This window comes from Mesocricetus auratus, unplaced genomic scaffold (genome assembly GCF_017639785.1).
Source record: "Mesocricetus auratus isolate SY011 unplaced genomic scaffold, BCM_Maur_2.0 Super-Scaffold_100008, whole genome shotgun sequence".
Classification (NCBI taxonomy): domain Eukaryota; kingdom Metazoa; phylum Chordata; class Mammalia; order Rodentia; family Cricetidae; genus Mesocricetus; species Mesocricetus auratus.
This window is the reverse complement of record NW_024429192.1, coordinates 48,218,638-48,233,824: the sequence shown is the minus strand read 5'-3', so window position 1 is coordinate 48,233,824 and position 15,187 is coordinate 48,218,638. Positions and strand designations below refer to the sequence as shown.

General features: G+C 43.6%; 1 protein-coding gene across 11 annotated transcripts in view; it reads left to right on the top strand.

Moving 5' to 3' along the window:
- The window catches only part of Zbtb20 (zinc finger and BTB domain containing 20), a 730,935-nt gene that overhangs the window by 690,651 nt on the left and 25,097 nt on the right, over positions 1 to 15,187 (top strand). For all 11 annotated transcript variants that reach the window (XM_040750810.1, XM_040750809.1, XM_040750808.1 and 8 more), the window contains one exon: positions 7,278 to 8,882. In XM_040750810.1, the coding sequence (XP_040606744.1) occupies positions 7,298 to 8,882 (1,585 nt within the window). In that variant the 5' untranslated portion in view covers positions 7,278 to 7,297. The remainder of the gene's footprint in view (positions 1 to 7,277; positions 8,883 to 15,187) is intronic.

Genomic DNA, 15,187 nt, shown 5'->3' with positions numbered 1-15,187 from the left:
TCCATAAATTGTTAAGTATTTGTAGACTGATTTTTTATTATACTTTGCTGTGACCTAAAAGGATTTAGGTTGACTTTTTAAAAAAATCAATAATTATTAAGACATATATTTTTGTATAACTGCCAACAAGAAATCAAAGTCAAGGTAAAATATTACTAGAGTAAGTCTGGATGAATTTTTATATAGGACAGCACACACTGAAGTCTACCCAATTTCTATAATGTGGCCTAAATCTTGACTTCAAGCTCCTTTCTAAGCGGTGCCAAGAGAGGAACATGATCAGTTTTTATACCCACAGACTCCAGAAAGATCAAAGCAGAATGCAGTTGCCCGAACCTGGGAATCCAGTCTGACTGGTTAATATGTTTCAAATGTGTTTCAAATGCGTTTGGACAGATATTTTCTTTGTTTTAGATTTCAGCTCATGTACATTTACACTGGGGTATTCTCAGTAAGTGTTTCACTAATGAACTAGTAAAAATCCAAGCAACCCCCACAGCAGCTTTAACCATAAGTCAGTTATATTTATTTATAATTTTAACATGTAGCCAGCAAAGCTTCATTCTCTCTTGGGCTCACAGAGGACTTGGTTTGAAGTAGGCAAGTGAGAGACCTGGGCTAAGTGAAAGGGTCTATGAGAAACCAATAAGAAAGCTTCCTGGGATTATTTCTTCCTTTGGACCTAAGAACTCCAATAGTGATGTAAATCTAGCTTCAGCCTTCAAACAAACTACAAAGGAAATTAGAAAGGAAACATCCTCTAGAGTTGGGGGTTGGCCTTAGTGTCATAGAACTAGTGTTTTCCTGGCTCTCAAGATTTGCTTCCCTGTTGTCCATACAGAAAATGTAGGCAAACTTAATCAAAACAGAAATGAAGGGATGGAAGAGAGGAGAGGAGAAAGGGAAGATGGGAGGAAAGAAGAGATGGGAGGGAGGGGATGGGAGAGGAGAAGAGCTGAGAGGAGGGAAAAGAAAACAAAGGGGAAGGAGGGGAGGGGTGGGGAGGGCAGAAAGGAGAGAAGGGTTATTACAGAGCTTTCAACTGACCCTTAGATCGAGCTTCATTTTGAGTGAATTTGAAATGTATATTGGTTTGCTTTACTTATTTTAACATTCAAAAGATATTCAAAGGTGTCTCATCCCCTAATTCTGCTATGGATTTGTATTAACTGTCCAAAGAAATGTGCTCTGTTAAAAACCAAAATCGGACCTCGGGAAACAATTGCCTTCAGCAGTGGGGAGCAGCATAAACCACCTTCACCTGCTGCCTTTCCACCAGCGTTCGTGCTTCCTTGTCCACACGTCTTTCCTTGGATTCTTACATTGTTCTCTTGACTATTCCTTTCTAAAAAGCAACTTTGACTGAAGATTGTTTACTTTCTTGTGTAAAAAGTTACCAACTCTGGGCCGGGAGATAAGTCCATGAATAAAGCACTTGTGTGGAGCAAATTCCCAAAACCCAGGTAAAGTGTCCAGCAGCACACAGGCCTGTAAGGACAAGGTTCATGGGACAGGACTGAAAGAGAACACGGTTTGAGGCTGGGCTGAGGAGGCCTGGCCACCTCTGCCAGTGTGTAGTTCATGGGCTGAGTACCTGATCCCCTATGAACCCTACTTTGATTTAGACCTCTTGACATGACCAAAGTTCACACTGGTTTTAATTTGAGAACTGGTATTTCCTCTTTTTACAGCTTCACCTCCCCTTCCCCCACCTCCCCAGCCCCCTCCCCTGCACCTTACCCTTGCACTCCTCGCTTTTATATATCCTTTTGCTCCCCTGCCTGAGAAAGGACTGGATTTCACACCTAATTAAAAAAAGATTGTATTGCCTGCTGTTCCCTTTCTTGTTCGTTTCTGTTATTCACAGGCAGCTTTTATTCTCATGCTAAGTCCTATCCCTGGACCCCTGCGGGTTACGGGACAGACAGGGGGAAAGTTCCTATAAAACTGAGCACCAAACCTCCACTCCCCATTCTGCAGGCAGATTTCCTCTTGGGGACTCAGCCCTGCTTCAGCCTCATCCGCTTGTGCTCTCACAGAACAGTCACTTAGAATAATTACATCCTCCGTGTCCTTAGGACAGTTCCCCCAATGTTCCCCGTGAGTGTCATCACAGGCTGACTTCTTTGCTCTGTTAGAAAGCCAGGTGGATAGGTTATTCTTTTAAAATAATATGAAGACATCTATTTTTAATAACAGTTTTCTCCTGCCATCAGTTTTATTGTCATTCCACTGTGGGTTTCCTTAAGTCGATGTGGCATTTTCAAATACACAAAAATCTATGTAAAGTTGTATAGGTTTTTTTTTTTTGAAGATTTGGGGTTTCCAGGGGAGAGAGGTTAGTCGGTTTGAGGGTGTTTGGAGGTTTTTTGTGGACTTTTTTTCTTGGCTATTTTGAATAGCCCAAATGCCTATTCAGTGCCAGTCTAAGAAAGAATGGAGTTAGCATTTTCACACCATTCCTTTCTATACAGTTCTTGAATACCATCTAATCAAGATTTGTTTTCAATGGGGGGAACAAATCTACAGTAGGCTATTTCACATTTATTCCATTGGAATCTATACATTAATGCCCATTGGATGAAAAGGACATGTTCACAAAAGCCTGGACTTTGCTTTACTGTGGCAGAAACTTTCCCACTGTATTCGTGTTAAAAATAAAAGCAAGCCTGGGAAAGGAACTGCCTCGACATTGTGTGCTGGAGGAATGAGGCGTGCTTGAATGGAGAGGCAGCATTTCCATCACATCTGTACCACTATCAGCTAAAGAGAAGTCAGCCTTTCAAGGCAGCTCACTGCAGTGGGGGGCCAAGTGTACTCAGGGAGATGTTAGAGTCTTGTCCCTAGAAATCCAGAGGGCTGATAAGGTCAACTTGTTTGTATCTATGTAAAGCCTTACCTTTGACTCTGTGGTTTTTAGTGAAGTTGGTGAAAACAGTAATATAATACTCATTTAGACTATATACCAAATAACCCGATTATTTAGATTTGCTAAATTGTCATAAATTTTCTCATAAAGGGGTGGTGGTGGTGGTGGTGGTGGTGGTGGTGTGTGTGTGTGTGTGTGTGTGTGTGTGTGTGAGGGAGAGAGAGAGAGAGAGAGAGAGAGAGAGAGAGAGAGAATATGTAAGAAGTATGGGTTCTAATCCCAATTCTGCTGCTTGTTTGCTTGATATATAGAACTTTGATCAAACCAGGGAGAAACTTTAGAATCATAATGGCTCTTGCCTCAAACAGAAATAACAGCAATGTCCTGAAAATGTACAGGATTACTGCAAAAACAAATGAGGTCTTACATAGGAGAGAATTTTGTACCGTGTAAAATTCTATAGAGACATTAGCCAGTATAACTGTTGGGAAGGGGATGCTCCCGAATCCACTGAAGGAAGTAGCCGTGTCATCTAACCTCTGCAGTGCAGTCCTTGTGACTGGCACCATGGTCACATGGGCATTGAAGAGATGCCTCTACCTGTGTAGAAAGAGATGTGTTCTAGTAAGCCTACCTTGCCCAGAAATGGTGATCCTCCTGCTGTCTGTGGACAGCCAATTTGCTGTTCGGCTGCTCTTCTGCTTCAAGGAAAGAGAGACTTCAGTGACAGTGAAATCCTATGTAGAGAGTAATACATTTTAGTTCCAGGACAAGTTGTTTTAGTTCTCATAAATTAATATTGTACACTCTCTCATGCATGTGGATGATTTGTTTGTTTGTTGTTTTTGAGACAGGGTTTCTCTTTGTTGTTCTGGCTGTCCTGGAAGTCACTTTGTAAATGAGGCTGGCCTCTGCCTAAGGAGTGCTAGGATTAAAGGCATGTGCTGCCACCACCCAACTGCATGTGGATGTGTTTAAGTTAGATAGATGTCTGCAGCTACAGTGAAGTCTCCAGGCCTAGATGCACAAAAGCTGGGGGAAGTCTTTTTAAATTTTAACTTGAGAGCTGATGGTTGTCACAGCTAGATGGACTCCCTAATGCCAGCTCCCATATAGGGACAAAGCATGTGATGTAGTGAAACTGTCGGGAGTGAAATCCAGAGTCACACCACCTCTAGTTACCAGTGCAGCCTTGAGCACATTGCATACTTTCTGTGGTCTTAATTTCCCAGTGTATACGTGGGAACAGTGAGTGGAGCAATATGCAGAGTTTGAACAGTGCTTGACAATGAGGCTTGAAGAAAAAGTTTGTCCTTATTATTGTCCTTCTATATATGATGGGGGGATTCATCCAGAAGTTGGAATATGATCTGTTGTTGACTCTATTCATGGACATCCATTCCTGAATTATTGGGATCTTCATCTAAATATATATTTTGTATTAACATAGCTATTGGGGATTTGCCATAATCATTCAATTGTGCATAAAGAATCTGTTTTATTAGGTTAAAAAGTTGGGAAGTATAAGCTAATACCGTATTTCAGGCGCATAATAAATCTGATAGAAGTTGAAAGAGGTTCACTTATCCAGCATGAGGGAAATGGCATCACTGAATGTGATACAGGGGCTAGGGGGCAGTGAGGATGCTTAGACTGTACGAGAGTGATCAAGTGGAGCCAAGTGGAAGGAGAAAGCCTGAGGAGGCAGATGTGCCTGCTGTGCACAGCCCCTCTGCGGTTGCTTACAACAGGACCTAAGATCTAAGTGACAATCCGTGTGAGGGCTGCTTTGTTCCGAAAGTCCACTTACTTGACCTCTCTGAACTTGATAGCTCCGTTATGTATTCATAACTCTTCTCACCACTGTGACCAAATGCATGACAGAAACAAATTTGAGAGAGTGTCCTTGTTTGATTTCTGTTCCCATGATAAATACCATGGCCCAAACTAACTTGGGGAGGAAAGGATGTATGATGTTTTTTACACATTAGAGTTCATTGCCGAGGAAAGCTAAGGCAGGAAGAAAGAAGTGAAACTGTGACCTGAACATATTGCATATAAAAATATTTTTCAATTAAAAAAAGGAAGGAAGGAGGAACCTGTAGGGAGGAACAAAGCAGAACCAGCAGGAACACTGTGTGGTGGTTTGAGTAAGAATGGCCCCCATAGGCTCACAGATTTTCATGCTTAGTCACCAGGGAGTGGCACTACTTGATAGTGATTAGGAGCTATGGCTTTGTTGGAGTAGGTGTGGCCTTGATGGAGGAAGTGTCTCACTGGAGGAGGGCTTTGAGGTTTCAAAAGCCCAAGCCCAGCTCAGTATCTTTCTCTTGCTGCCTGTGGATCCGGAGGTGGAAGTATGAGCTAGTTCTCCAGCACCAAGTCTGCCTGCGTGCCACCAAGGTCCCTGCCATGATGATAATGGACTAAACCTCTGCAACTGTAAGCAAACCCCAATTAAATGCTTTCTTTTGTAAGAGTTGACTTGGTGTCTCTTGACAGCTATAGAACACTAAGACAAGTTGCCTCCCAGCTCCTACTCAACCGAGTTTTTCACACTATCCAAGTCCATCTGCCCAGGGCCGGCTAAGCTCTCCATCAATTAGCAATCGAGAAAATGACCCCCCAATAACATCAGGTTAATCTGATGGAGGCAGTTTCTCAATTGGGATTCCCTCTTCCCTGGTGTCTCTGGTTTATGTCGAGTTGACAATAACTAACTAGCACTGGGAGGAAAGATTTATCTTGGCTCATGGTTCCAGCAGGTTCAACCCATGCTTGCTTGGCACCATTATAATAATTGACCGTAGTAGGCGAGTTCTTTACTTCATTATATACAGGAAGCAGAGAATTCAAGAAGGCACAGTAAGATCCAGCCCCAAAGGGCCCCATGACCAGTGATTACTTCCTCCAGCCAGGCCAGACCTCCTACCTTTAACCACCTCCCCAAAGAGGATCTTATTTTTAATCTATCAAGGGCTTAATCAGATCAGTAAGACAGACTCCTCATAATCTAGTCATCAGTGATAATGCCCTCACATACAGAACAAGAGTGTCCCTCACTAATCTTTCAGGCACGTTTGAATCCAGTGGCGTCTTCTGTCAAAAGAAAGCATTGCAGGTTGTGAAGTTACAAGTGTGGTTCTGACCGAAGAGTGACTTGTAGAAAGGTCTTCCTGAGAGACATCTGAGAGTGAGGTAGCGAAAGGGAGATGCCTGGGACTGTGCCACAGCCATCTGTTTTCTTCTCAGTGTGAGTGATGGCTAAGCGCCTGAAACCAGGGCCAGCAGCTGATCAGAGCAGCACAACTTCCTTTTATGAGCTGTCTAATAGTTCTACAATCGATCCTGTTGCTCAAAGTAAGCTTGTATCCCATCTCCAGTTTATCCCTGCTCTCCTGGTCTAACTCTCAACATTTCGATCTTTTACTCTCAAAGTGCCCATTTTGAATAGTGTGATCACACTCAGCACACCACCTCCATCCTTTTAAAACATTTCTTCTTTTACTTTAATTCCAGTAATCGGGAGGCAGAGGCAGGCAGATCTCTGAATTCAAGGCCAGCCTGGGCTACATAGTGAGTTTCAGGACTGCCTGAGTAACATAGTGAGAACGTATCTCAAAAAAACAAAACAAAACAAAACAAATAAACAAACAAACAAAAAACAAGGCATGAGGAGGGGGGGGGTTCTTCATGAAGCACCTGTCTCACCCAGAACCATCCTTGCCTTGAAAGTGCTCAGACTGAGGAGAATGGTAAGGAGAGAGTGTTGGTACCCAGAGCAGCCAGATCCATCTGCAAGCAGAATTGCATTCTGCATCCCTCCATCATATGGAAAGCGTGATAGAGGCTGTTTGGTAAACATCTTAGTCTGGGTTGAATTTTCCTAGAATTTTTGCATATATGATATGGGATATGATAATATTCTGTGTAAACTAGGGATTAATTTCTAAACTATGAATACTGTTGCTGCCTACTAGTAAAAATAAGAAACTTCAGTCACTTGAGGAGGGGAGAATTAAACTTTCCTAGAGAAGTTGGAATTAGGCCTGTCCCAAGTGAGGCAGAGTAGTCCCTGAATTAAATGTACCTTTGTACATTTAGATCTTCCAGCCACAGTTACAGGAATAGCAGGCACCAAACCATCTGATTATCCTTTCAGAAGACAACATCGCCTGAATTTTGGGGGGATCAGTATGAATGTGATATTCAAATTAGCTGGGGAGGGGAGACCAGAGGTGGGGAGAAACTCATAGCTTTGGGTGCCTGGGCTACGTGTGCAGCCTGCTCAGCTTGTGTATACATCTGCAAGGCTCTGGCTTTACTCGCCTAAGACCCGAGTGTTAGAAATGGAGTCAGCTAAATCTGACTGTGTGCCCTGTCTTGTGTTTGCCTCACTGCACTGCAGGTGACATCAGTTGCAAGGGGATGACCGAGCGCATTCACAGCATCAACCTTCACAACTTCAGCAATTCCGTGCTCGAGACCCTCAACGAGCAGCGCAACCGTGGCCACTTCTGTGACGTGACGGTTCGCATCCACGGGAGCATGCTGCGCGCACACCGCTGCGTGCTGGCAGCCGGCAGCCCTTTCTTCCAAGACAAGCTGCTGCTGGGCTACAGCGACATCGAAATCCCATCGGTGGTGTCAGTACAGTCGGTGCAAAAGCTCATTGACTTCATGTACAGCGGTGTGCTGCGAGTCTCACAGTCGGAAGCTCTGCAGATCCTCACAGCCGCCAGCATCCTGCAGATCAAAACAGTCATAGATGAGTGCACACGCATCGTGTCACAAAACGTGGGCGATGTGTTTCCAGGCATCCAGGATTCTGGCCAGGACACACCAAGAGGCACGCCAGAGTCAGGCACATCTGGCCAGAGCAGTGACACGGAATCAGGCTACCTGCAGAGCCATCCACAACACAGTGTGGACCGCATCTACTCGGCACTCTACGCTTGTTCCATGCAGAATGGCAGCGGCGAGCGCTCCTTCTACAGCGGTGCCGTGGTCAGCCACCACGAAACTGCACTCGGCCTGCCCCGTGACCACCACATGGAAGACCCCAGCTGGATCACACGCATCCATGAGCGCTCCCAGCAGATGGAGCGCTACCTGTCCACCACCCCTGAGACCACGCACTGCCGCAAGCAGCCCCGGCCTGTGCGTATCCAGACCCTAGTGGGCAACATCCACATTAAGCAGGAAATGGAAGATGACTATGACTACTATGGGCAGCAAAGGGTGCAGATCCTAGAACGCAATGAGTCCGAGGAGTGCACAGAAGACACTGACCAGGCCGAGGGCACAGAGAGCGAGCCCAAAGGTGAAAGCTTTGATTCCGGGGTCAGCTCCTCTATTGGCACCGAACCTGACTCAGTGGAACATCAGTTTGGGGCAGGAGCCACAAAAGAGGGTCAGGCGGAACCCGCCCAACCTGAGCAGGCAGCAGAAGCCCCAGCTGAGGGCAGTGCCCAGCCAAACCAGCTAGAAACAGGTGCCTCCTCTCCAGAGAGAAGCAACGAGGCGGAGATGGACAACACAGTCATCACTGTCGGTAACAGCTCTGATAAGGGCGTCCTACAACAGCCTTCAGTCAACACATCCATTGGACAGCCGTTGCCAAGTACCCAGCTCTATTTACGCCAGACAGAAACGCTCACCAGCAACCTGAGGATGCCTCTGACCTTGACCAGCAACACACAGGTCATTGGCACAGCTGGCAACACCTACCTGCCAGCCCTCTTCACTACCCAGCCTGCGGGCAGTGGCCCCAAGCCTTTTCTCTTCAGCCTGCCACAGCCCCTGACAGGCCAGCAGACCCAGTTTGTGACAGTGTCCCAGCCCGGCCTGTCCACCTTTACTGCACAGCTGCCAGCGCCACAGCCCCTGGCGTCATCTGCAGGCCACAGCACAGCCAGTGGGCAAGGCGAAAAAAAGCCTTATGAGTGTACTCTCTGCAACAAGACTTTCACAGCCAAACAGAACTATGTCAAGCACATGTTCGTCCATACAGGTGAGTGCCACTGAAGGCTAGGCAGTGGGGTCTGGAGGGCTGTGGGAGGGGCAGAACAGGATGACAGGCAGAAGGGAAGGATTGGAGTCATCCTTCAGATTTCAGAGAAACCCCACCATGGGCCCCTTCTAGAAGTCTAGTCTATCCATCATAGAACTAAAGTACCCCGAATCATAAAAGCCCTTTATGAAAAAGGGATGCCCTAAGAGTGTGCAGCCTGTAGAAGAGAAGACTCGGGGTATCACATTGTATTCAAGCACCTGAGTTTTGGAGGTGACACAGTGTAAATGCAAACCCTGCTCTTTGGAGACAGACTGTTCAGCCTGGAACTCAGGCCCAGCTACTTACTACTGAACTGTGCTACCTTGGAAGGAATCACTTAACTACTTTCAACTTTGATTTCCTTCTCTTATGAGGGGAGGGGAAGTGGAGGAGAGAGAATTTTAGTGATGTTCCTTCCTTGTGCTGTTTCTGAGAATTGTATTAACACATGCGACTTAAAGGTGTTCCCAGCATAGTAAATACTGTATAAGTTGTATCTATTATGACCATTATTAAGATGGCTGGGAAGAAGAGACATTCAGTTTATTCTATTTGTCTCAAAAAAAAAAAAAAAGAATTGGGCCATTGAAAGCTCTACATAGAGTCTTTCACCTAAATGAAAGAAAAGGTTGAACAGACCAAACTGATCTGAACTGTTTGCTTCTCCAAAGGACTGGACTCCTGTAATTTGAAGAGAGAATGGATTGTTTCATAAAGATACTGCCCAGAGGACTAGGGAGGGATAGTGGTTCCCTGGATTCCACCATTCCAGAGATAGAGATCTGCAGACTTTGAGCCTGCCCTTTCTTTCCCTAGCTCTATAGAAGTGCCTCCGTAGAAACTAGAGATCGTCAGTGTGGTTATGGCTACACACAGGTTCTCTTAGAACTAAAATCAATGACTGTAACAACAGTCTTCATATTTGAAATTCTTACAAGAGTCACTCTTCCTGGCAAAGTTTTGAGTCTGGAATAGTTATGTTAACTAAAATCATTTGTCAGGGAGTACTTTCATACTTGAATCCTAAGGGGGTGGGGATTCATTCCTCAGAGCAGCCTTTTTTCTCTCACCGGACTAGCACAAACCTAGCAGATAGGCTCTAAAGCACATACGTTTAAGTAGGGGCCTAGAAGAAAGGGGAGCTGCTGATACATAAAACATTACACGTACAATTGAGCAACTGAAAGGTTGCCTAAGCTGCACTTTGCCTTCTTTGTAGTTCAGTCTAAGGCAGGACATGGTGCTAAGTGTATGTGGTTCTATGTCAATCACTTGTGCTTAAATTTTAGTTTTCACACCTCCAAATAAACACGGAGATTCATTGCTGAACTTAGAAAGAAAATTAGATAGTGATAAGTCTCTATGTTTACTTTGGGCAAAGGTGAATGCAGGGATAACCTGAAATTAATCAAGTGAGTTAACCAAATAGCATTTTTAGTTATGGAGTATTATATTGTAACTGTGCTCTCAAGTAGGTTTGTCCTTTCCACAAAAAAACAAAACAAAACAAAACAAAAAACCGGATGATTTAACAGCCATGAAAATTAAGAGTTAGCAGAAGTGGGAGAGCCATTTGTGCAAGTGTCTCTTTAGCCAAAGTTGACTTTGTTCATCTTGGATCATGAACATATCTTCTTTCTTCTTTAGTGGGTGTCTTCTACAGTCCCATCGTACATGTAGATCCTGTTAGATTATGTATTGAAATAAGGTCTTAAATTTGCAACGTTAAACTCTTGTCCTACTCCAAATTGTCTTTTCAATGTATAAATGCATTTCTCCAGTATATTCACCAAGGAACCTTGTAGTTGATCCAAGTAAGTAGCTTTGCCTATAATAAAAATCAGCAATGGTTTTGCACACCTATTATATTACAGAAGCAAACAGCTATAGGTAAAGTCATTCTTATAAACTCAAGCTGTATTCAAAGTGTGGTCCGCACAATACATTGAATGATTAAGGTCCTCAGTAAATTCTGAAGCTGTTTAAATATATATAATACAGACAAATCTGGAAAACAGTATTATACCTATGCCAACCAGGCATTTAGTTCTTAAAAAAAAACAACTCTTTGTCCTTTCATTCTAGAGTTATTTGGCACTGTCAGTTTTGAAAGTACATCTGTATTTCTGTATTGAACATGGTAGCAAAAGAAATAGAGACAAAGAAAGCTAGCACCAGCCATCCTTCATGGAGCAAAGTAGGGTTCTCTCTCAGTTTCCCATCAAGAGATAAAACAGAGGTCAAAATAAAGGAGCGAGAGGGATCAGAAGCCAGAGATTGAGGATGTTATAAGGATAGCCTTGGTGTTGCCATGGATATCAAGGCAAACAACTTAGCTGGGTGTCATATATTTTATCTGGAAACTCCAGGTGGAACTTTCTTTTAAGATCCAAACTTAGGGCATTTTACTTAAAAAAAAATCTATAAATGAATATGGGCTAGCATATGTAGTTTCTTAGCAAATGTTTGTTGAGTGAGTATGTAAATGAATGTTCAGAAATGTGGACATGCTTTCCAGGAGAACTTAATTCAAGGAACTTATACATAAATGCATTCTTTTCTCCGCACGACTTTTACATTTCTTTCTTAAAAAAATAGTTTTAGAATATATTGTGGGGTATCTATGTTCCCACTTGTGGTTTCTCACCAACAAATTATGGTTCTTTGGCTTTTTTCTGAATCATATTATCAACAACCTATCCGTTGGTGTTACTTTTAAGCCCATTGATATCCTTTGCACTTAAGATAATTCTGCTCACTTCTTTGGAAGCTCAGCTTTTTCAGCCATAAATTCAGTGTGGAAAGAGTAATAGCTATAACATGTCCGTGTTAGCAATAGGACGCTACGAGAGACACAAGACGGTGGTTTGACCATCCATATAAGAACTGGACAGTCCTGTCAAGATAGTGAATATAGTTTTAGAGGAATAAAGCCTTGCTTTACCACTTTGTGATTAAGTGACTTGAAGTAAGTTCTAGTTTGAAGCTGAATCAGTTTTTCAGGTGGTAATAATAGGTTACCCTGAGGGTTAAGTAATGGTTACAAAAGCAGTAGACTATAAATGCTGTAACATTATCACAGCCACTTAAGAATAGATATTACAGAAACACCATGAATTTTCCAGAGTGATCTAGGGGGAAGGAACTACTCACAGGGGAAAGAGGAGTTAGCAGGGGTTGGGTGCTGGCTTACCTTACTTATTCTCTAAGCTATTGCTCATTTGTTGGGTGATCTTGGGGTTATTAGCACAAAAGTAACAGGAGATACCATTTTCTGAGGTATTAATATCTGCCCCACTCATACCACTTTAAGAGGTCAGACAATATAGACAAAGTTCCCCCAGTATTTAAAATTCTGCTTATCACCAAGATACATGAGTTATGAATGAAGCCAAAGAAGTTTGTGAATGTGCATGTCCCCAGTTGGCAGTCCTTCCTAGACAGCCAGCAGGGACTAGGCAGAAAGGCCAGCAGGGACCATACCAGCTCTTCCTGCTGCTACATGCCTTCCTTCACCAGATACCTCTGGATGGAGAGCAGCTCTGCAATCAATGAAATCACCACGCTGTTGGGTTTGAACATACCCTACTTCTGGTACCAAGCCTCTTCCTGTTTTCTGATCCAGTCTTCATTTCCACCATTCAATGGACCTGTATTTCCCAGAACACCTCTATTCCCTCATCCCCTGCCTCCCTTGCTGCTTTATTCCTCACCAATCATCCTGTCTAGGTTTTCTGACCCCCAATAATCCCCAATGTGCTCACTCAAAGAAGAGGTTAGGCATTGTACAGCAGAAGATGAAGAGGCAGAGACAGTAGGAGACACAGGTAGAGCTGAAAACTGCACACATTGTCCTTTACACAGCACAGGAAAAGTCTGACTAGAATAAGAAATAATCAGTAGAATAAATGAGTTCTTGCTGAGCCCCCAATGCTAAGACCACAGTGTAGACTTAGGGTGCCTGGGCCTGTTAAGATGACTTCCACTGAAACGGTGTGAACTCTCTATATCTACTTACTAATCATTATCTTCCTCTTTATGTTTTTCCTTGCCTGTTGTAATAAAGTGAGGTATCAGAGCTGGTCCTTGAGGGGTTAAAGAGCAGGCATTGAAAAATTGAGCAAACATAAACTTTCACCACTCCATCCTCAAAAAGCCAGTATAGGCCTCTCCGCTGGTTCTTCCCCTGCTGGATGGCTTCTCAGCCTCCAATGCTCAGTTGCTGATGGGCAGGAAATACTCTGCCTGTGCTGTGGGTTGACATTTTGTTCATAGTACCACTTCTTCCGCTAACATGTTTAAGTAAGAGTAGGCTATATGCTTCACTTTTAATTGCTAGCTTCAACCAGAACAGCCTGCTTTAGGGTTCATCTGAAAATTTATTTCCTTTATTTTGGTTTGGCTTTTGTTTAGCTCAGGGTTTACTTTCTTGTGCGGTGAAATGACTTCTCAGTTGGTTTATTTTATCCTCGGTTCCTACAGGCTGAATGGAATGTTTAGCTTTCCTTAAAATGACCTGCACTTTGTGCTGTGCCTCACCATGTTTCAAAACAAGTTCACACATATGCACTTTTGGAGCTATTATTGAGATAAAGATAAGGAAACTGAGGCTTAGAGAGCTTAGATAACATGCCCAAGTCCCTCAGCCAAGAAAAAGAATTCCTCTGAGTCCTTCAGAGTGGATCACTTTAAAGTAAAGGGCTCCTTTGCCTGCTGCCCTTCATGCTGTGGTTCCTATTTTCTCGTTTCATTTTGTGACCTTTCCTAACAGCCCAGACTTGCTGATGTGAACCATAGGCTCAAACCCAGCCAGCCATCTGTGACTGTTGATCATCTTCACCTCACATTTCTCTACTTGGAGAGCTACAGTCTACAGACCATTTGCTTCTTGATTAGTGGCCCGTTTCCTTTAAGGTTTGCTAGAAGTAGTACGTAGGAAAGGAAGATGATAAGGAAATGTTACGATTCCTGCTAAGTTACGCTTGAAGTCCTTCCACATAAGAAGAGCCGGTGCGGGCAGATGACTGAAGTGAAAATACGCTCAGGTCATCAGGCAGCCCCTGAAATGCCCAGCTCTGTCATGGAGTAATTATAGAGAGCACCTTCCTCAGAGCGGCCCCCAGGTGCTCTCTGTGCACCTCTCTCATTAACTAGCACTCCATTTTCCTCTGGCAGGGTAGATCACCAGATACTTTGTCCTATTTAAAGATGTGGGACTTCCCAAGTATTGAGTGATTAAGCAGGTTGCCCTCAGGTCATTTGCTGACAAGGCCAGGAGTAGAGGCCTCAGGGGCTGTGGACCACCCTGAGATGAAGACCAGTAAATCCACAGAGCCACAGCAAGTGCTTGGTCCAATTTGTCACTTACGGAAGGCAAAACAAACCCAGAGAGATGAAAACACTTAAAAAGCCCAGGGTCACACAAGTAATTACTGGCATAACCATACTACATGCATACAAACAACGTACATCTCTATGAGATGGAGGGAAAGATGACAACTGTGCAGAATCAATTTATAGTTGGATGAGAAGGGTGTGAAAGGAAAGAGCCTTGATCGGTGACCTTGCCTAGAGGAAAAGCCGTCAGAGGTGAAAGTTGCAAACAGCAAGAGCATTTTAACAGGGAGTTTCACCTTCCTACCAGCCAAAATACCATCTGCAATTTAAGGCACACTTCCCATTAAAGGTGACAGGTGGACATGTTTTAAGAGATAGTTGCCAGCTTCTCATAGCCACTATAAAATGCACTGAAAGTACGAGGATAGCAAAGACCAGCTGAGTTGCAAGCATGTTTACAGCTGACAGAAACGCCTCAACTAAAAATAGCATGCATGATTGTCTTTAAGGGAATCTCTCGTTTACAAAAGCTTTACCAATGTAAACACTATGCATAGGCTGAGCTCTTTAGCAAGCTGGCCTTATTAGCAATAAGTCCTCCCCAGATTCTCCTATTGGAATCTAAAAATTAAATTATTCTCTTTTAGCCCTGGGTTCCTGTATATCATACTTCGCCATTAAAGTGCTTCAACTTAAGCACCCTCATGTTAGAAAATAGCAAGAAAATTGTATAATGAGAGAAAGTTCCACAAGGTGAAACATAAATATGAAGCATTCGATCCAGAACCTGGTATAATAAATATCCAGTGCATAGGTGTTTGTTTTATTGCTATTGTTACCATTGCACATCAGCCTCCTTCAGGATGGAAAGATGAGGACAATGGTCAAGGCCCTTGTGTAAATGGGGTTAACTCAGTTTTAAGATC